At 63.2% G+C, this 5,837-nt stretch overlaps 2 protein-coding genes across 2 annotated transcripts in view; one reads left to right on the top strand and one right to left on the bottom strand.

The window, feature by feature from the left end:
- The window catches only part of EMIHUDRAFT_469932 (hypothetical protein), a gene marked incomplete at both ends in the record, with an annotated part of 4,228 nt that extends 2,265 nt beyond the window's left edge, over positions 1-1,963 (top strand). Inside the window, 4 exons of the mRNA XM_005773092.1 lie at positions 525-830; positions 906-1,031; positions 1,168-1,386; positions 1,892-1,963. Of these exons, the coding sequence (XP_005773149.1) occupies positions 525-830; positions 906-1,031; positions 1,168-1,386; positions 1,892-1,963 (723 nt within the window). The remainder of the gene's footprint in view (positions 1-524; positions 831-905; positions 1,032-1,167; positions 1,387-1,891) is intronic.
- Positions 1,964-4,567: 2,604 nt separating this feature from the next.
- EMIHUDRAFT_369058 (hypothetical protein) lies at positions 4,568-5,064 on the bottom strand (the record flags this gene model as incomplete). The annotated part of the gene is made up of 1 exon (XM_005773091.1): positions 4,568-5,064. A coding segment is annotated over exon 1 (492 nt), but the record flags the coding sequence as incomplete, so codon positions are not given.
- Between the last annotated feature and the right edge of the window lie 773 nt (positions 5,065-5,837).

Below are 5,837 nucleotides of genomic sequence, written 5' to 3'. Positions count from 1 at the left end.
GGGAGGGGGAGGGGCGCGGGCAGAGGAGGAGGAGAGGCTGTTTGGCCAGCAGCAGCAGCTGGCGTCTGAGCTCGCTCTGACGAGAGGTTTGCTGACTGCAGCGGAGGAGAGGTCTAGCCGAGATGCGGCCGAGATCTAGCCGAGGTCTAGCCGAGGTCTAGCCGAGGAGAGGTCTAGCCGAGATCTGGCCGAGATCTAGCCGAGGTCTAGCCGAGGTCTAGCCGAGGAGAGGTCTAGCCGAGATGCGGCCGAGATCTGGCCGAGGTCTGGCCGAGGTCTGGCCGAGGTCTGGCCGAGATGTGGCCGAGATCTAGCCGAGGTCTAGCCGAGGTCTGGCCGAGGTCTGGCCGAGATGTGGCCGAGGTCTAGCCGAGGTCTAGCCGAGATGCAGCCGAGATCTAGCCGAGGTCTGGCCGAGATCTGGCCGAGGTCTGGCCGAGGTGCAGCCGAGGTGCAGCCGAGGTGCAGCCGAGGTGCAGCCGAGGTCTAGGCGAAAGGTGTGCCGTTCCCTTGCGCTACCTTAGGCGGCGCTCGCCACTTCTCGAGACGCCGAGGCGGCGGCGGTGAGGCGAGCGGCGGAGCAGGCGGCGGCACTCTCAAAGCTGGAGGACCAGCTGCTGTCTCGGGGGCGGGCGGGCGGCGGCGAGGCTGCCGCCGCCTCCTCCTCCCTCACCCTTGCGTCAGTGCTGCACCAGCTCTCTCCCGCGGCGGCGGCGTCGCAGCGCCAGCCGCCCCCGTCGCCGGGCGGCTCGAGGCTCGACGCCGCTGAAGCTGGCGGCGGCGAGGCGGAGGCGGACGGCGGCGCGATGATGCGGACATTGCTGTCTCAGGTGAGTTAACAAGTTAATTCGGGTTAGTTATAGTGAGTAAATAGCTGATTGATGATGCGGGCGTTGCTGTCGTAGCGCGAGCGGGCGCGGCGAGAGGCTGAGGCGGCGGCGGCGGAGGCGGGGCGGTTGCGCGAGCAGCTCCGGTCGACGCAGTCGAAGGGGCGGCAGCTGCACAGCGACAACCTCGCGCTGTACGAGAAGGTTCGAAACCCCTAACCATAACCCTAACCCTAGCCCTAGCCCTAGCCCTAGCCCTAACCCTAACCCTAACCCTAACCCTAGCCCTAACCCTAACCCTAACCCTAGCCCTAACCCTAACCTCGCGCTGTACGAGAAGGTTCGCTTCCTCGAGGCTCTCGGGGGCAAAGCAAGGGGGGCCGGAGGGGCGGGCGCGGGGGGCGGAGCGGGCGGGCCAGGAGCCGGGCTTGCCGCGGCGGCGGAGCAGACATACGGGAGAGAGTACGAGGCCACGATCAGCCCCTTCTCGGCCTTCCAGCGGCGCGAGCGGGCGGCGAGGCTGGCGGAGCTGTCGCCGCCTGAGAAGCTATTGCTCGCCGTGTCGTCGCTGCTCCTCTCCCATCGGCGGGCAAGGCGCGGCTTGCTAGAGGCGGGTCATCTCTCCCCGTGTCTCCCCGTCTCTCCGCCCGTCTCTGCACGACACCGTAGTCCCGCCCTGAGGATGGCGTAGCGACCACGTAGGCTGTACATGTCCCTGCCACTTCCGAGACACTTCCGAGACACTTCCGAGACACTTCCGAGACACTTCCGAGACACGTCCGAGACACTTCCGAGACACGTCCGAGACACTTCCGAGACTGCGTAGGCTCGGCTTGCTCGCGTACATGTCGCTGCTCCACCTGATGGTCTTCGGCACGACAGTGCACCACGCCCTCGTGCACTCGGTGGCTTACCCGAGATTACGCGAGATTACCCGAGATTACCCGAGATTACCCGAGATTACACGGCAGTGCACCACGCCCTCGTGCATTCGGTGGCACAGCGGCACATCAAGCTGTTGGTGAGTATGGGGTGGTACTTATGAGTGATTAATTGTTGATTAGGTGGCGCAGCGGCACATCGAGCCCGTGCACGCGCCTCACGGGATCGGAGTGCACCCGCAAGAGAGGCTCTAGCGCGGTAGAGGCCCCGGTGAGCTGCCGCTCACTCGCCGGCCTCACCCCCCCCCCCCTCTCTCTCTCTCTCTCTCTCTCTCTCTCTCTCTCTCTCTCTCTCTCTCTCTCTCTCTCTCTATCTATCTCTCTTTCCATCTCCCTGGCCCCTCCCCCTCTTCTCTCGCTCGCTGCCAAAATAATTAAATGGTGGTAAGATTTACCCGTGGACTTTCTGAGGCAAAATATGACAAAAATCGTAAATCGAAAAAATCGGCAAAATACCCGGTATTTTCCAGGGAGTATACCCCCTTCGGCCCGGCGACCAGAGAGAGGGGGATGCCGCCGAATTTCGGAGAAGAGAAAATCACATTCCATGTGCTAGGATTCCCATGTGTACATCGGTCATCGCACTCACCTTCCCTCCCAAAATCACCTTCCCATGGTGTACATACCTGTCTACTCGCGATTCGTAACATTGGTTTGGCGGTGGCGGAGAAGCCTGGCGCCTGGCGGGCTATGTTGGCTACTCGAATCTAGGGTACCATACTTGACCCCCCCCCCCCCCCCTTGGCGCCTTGTGATTTTCGTGCGAAAGCCCCCGATCTCGGCGGGGCGTCAGCGCCTCTCGGACGGTGGGGCATCATGAGCTCGCGGGGCTGCCCGACGGCGCGGGCCTCACACTTGAGCAGACCGACTTCTGTCCTCGGCCCTTCTCAGAAGGGCTACCCGGCCAACTGCTTCTTTCGGCGCGCGCCCAGCCGCTCGGCGCATTTGGGGGGATCCAAGGGGTCGGTCACGGGCGGTCGCGGCGAGCAATCAGTCGGGGGCGCGCTGCATATCACAGTTGCTATTTGTCAGCCATGTCTTCGTTCTCAAGGGGCTCCTTTGTTGATAGGCGGAGCCACGACTTCTCCGACGGCCTCGCACACGACTACGCGTGCCGAGTTCCTTGGCAGCCGCTCCTTTCGGTTTGCGTTCCGCCCCTCGACTTCGCTCCCACAATCGTGTATAGTGATTTGCCGTCTTGACGCATGGCTGTTGTACCTTAGGCGCCCGCCGATACCGGGCGACCGACCGTGGAATCCCAACTGGGAAAAGGCTTCATCACCCAGAGGACCCTCCACGTCGTTGGCGCCCACCTTGAGCTCAACTGACGAGCTCGAGGTCGACGGCAGACCGACGCTCGATCTCGATCTCGAATGACCACGCCGAATAGGTTGTTTGAACCTCAACCTCTCATAGACGAGCACGCAGCGCCATCCGCCATATGAGAGGTAATTTCTTCTCAATAAGGTAAGGCAGGTGGTCCACGGAACGCTTCCATGGCGACTACCCGACGGCGCATTCGTCTTAGTTGTCTCGCCGACACACGAGGTAACAAGGTCTGTGAAGCTGAAGGGATTGGCTAGTTCCATTTCACTCAGACACGCTAATCTTGAAAACGTCCAACGGAGCTCCGTGTTGCTCCCAGCGCCCTCCCCCGCGCTTCCTGCGGCCATGGCCGATGATACTAGTATGAGAGGTCATCTGGCTACCGCGAGCGCGACTCAACTCGCCGACGTCGTCCGATGATTGTGCCTCAAAGTCAGCCTCCGGAGGCTATCGTGGGGTCGAGCCGGCAGTAGCCGTGACATGTGGTTCCACCACCCCTCGTATGCTTTGCCTCTGACCGCCACCGTTCCCAGGCTGCCAAATGGGATGGAAAGGAAGGCTCGGCGAGCGTATAGAAGCGTGCTCGACCTCGTCGTGGCAACCTGCACGGCAGCGCTGGTAGGCGCGATGAGCGTCGTGCCACCTGACCCGAGACGGGTCGCAGGCGTCGTACCGAGCGCGTCGAGACCGTGTCCTGATGTGATCTGCACGGGTGAGTCACGTCGGCGTCAAAGGAGCGACGTGCGACCTGTCAGAGCTTGATCTCCGATCTCAGCGGCGTCGAGTCGTCTCCGGCGCGCGACAAAGGTACATCCCCAGGACGCGCAGAGGCAGCTGCGATCCAGCGGAGTGGACGGTAACGCACCGCGCCACCTGCTGTGCGTTACCGTCCACTCGGCGGGGTCGCAGCTGCCTCTGGAAGGCACCCAGATGTACCTTTGTCGCGCAAATGGTCAAATCAAGGTTTTGTAACGCGAGCTAAATAAATAAATAAAACCTCCAACCTCCTTCCTTTTTGAGCAGGTGTGACGCCGCGCGAGCGACGCTCCGAGATCGCCCGAGATAGCGCGGCGCGGCCCCGAGATCGCCCGAGATAGCGCGAGATCGCCCGAGATAGCGCGGCGCGGCCCCGAGATCGCCCGAGATAGCGCGAGATTGCCGGCGCGGCCCGGGGCGGGGTGGATGGGTTGGGAGCGAGGGGGCGGAAGTGCTCAGTGCGGTAGATGGTCAGCTCGAGGCGCGTGAGCCGGACCTGTGAGCCGGACCACCCCCTCTTGAACCCTGCGTTGTTGAGCCAGGACTCAACATACTCGGGCTGTCGCCGTCCCAAACTGTCACTCCCCTCTCTCCCGGCCGGGGTGGGGCGCGCGCGGGGGCGGCGGGTGTGCGGCGAGTGTGCGGGATGTCTGTGGGCCCGAGAGCGATATGCCATGTCCGCCTTGCGTTGTTTCATAACATCGAAGGCTAAGCTCAATTCGTGCCGTCGGCTGGCGTCGGCATCGCGGTCGCGCGCCGCCACTGCTCGTCGTCAAGCATGTGCCAGTACTGCTCGCCCTGGTGGCCGTCGTATTCGACCTCGTGCACGAGCCGGCCGTCCACGTCCTCCTCCCGCCCCGCGATGGTGGCCGGCCACCACAAGCCCTGCTCGCCCAGGATCTCGACGTGCGTTCCCGTCTCCACGATGGTGTGCCCCGCCTGCTTCGCCGTCTCGTCTACCCGCAGCCGCTCCCGCCGCTCCCTCTGGCCCTCCCTCGCCGTCGGAAGGGCGTAGTTCGGGCCGCTCTCCTCCACGCCGGCCAGCACGTCCGCGGCGCTCACCGCCTCGACGTCCATCGCCTCCTCCGCCGCCGGCTCGGTCGTGCCGCCCGCTGCCTCGCGTTGTCTGCGCTGCCGCTCGCGCTCGTGGTGTGCTGCTCGGCGCTCGACGCCGCCGCCCTCGTGCACGCACGCCGCCTGCGGTGCCATCTCGCCGCAGGGCGAAGGCCAACCGCAAATTTCGCACAAACTCCGTGCAAAGCCCCTTCGAACGCGCGAAAGCGCCGGCTTTCGAACCTCGGCGCCCGCCCTCTTTCTGGCCGCGTCCCTCCCCTGTCCGATCTTCTGCATTCACTCTTTACATACATAAATAAACCACGTACACGCTCTCTACTGTGAGATGGGTAAAAAGGAACAGGCCCCCGCCCTTGCGATCTTTGGAATAAAATCCCGACTGCGCCTCTGATCGAGACACATCGCCTCCGCCCTCACCGCACACCGGGCTCATCGCACATCGGCTCGACGTGGGCGGGGACATTGACGAGCTTGTGTTCCGACCCAACCCTGAGCTTCTCTAGAGCGCAGCCGCTCCGGACGAGGAGTGATTACACGGGGGGAGAGGGCGCTTGTGTCTCTAGTATTTCGAGAGACTAATTTATTCACAGCTGCGGGGAGCGTGTGCGGTGTGTCCCAGGAGCCAACTTGACGGACCCCCCCCCCCCCCCCCCGTTAGATTTTTTGGCCGTCCCGCGCCGGGTAAGGGGGTAGTTCTGCCTTTGTGCTCCCGTGTGGTGTTGGGCCCTCTCCTTTTTTGAAGGATGTTCCTGAGCGTTGGCTTAAAACGGGATTCTTTTTCCTGCTGTTGAGGCTAGAGACTCTCTCGCTTCACGGTGCTGTCCTCCATCCGTGCGGCGTCGGAGAGGATGTTTGGCCTACTGCCATGCTAACTGTTGTTAAAGAGCGGCCACGGTGGGTTCGTGTGTCCCCA

Source organism: Emiliania huxleyi, assembly GCF_000372725.1.
Source record: "Emiliania huxleyi CCMP1516 unplaced genomic scaffold EMIHUscaffold_347, whole genome shotgun sequence".
In the NCBI taxonomy this organism is placed as follows: domain Eukaryota; phylum Haptophyta; order Isochrysidales; family Noelaerhabdaceae; genus Emiliania; species Emiliania huxleyi.
Note: the sequence above shows the minus strand (reverse complement) of the source record. Positions and strands in the feature narration are given on the sequence as shown.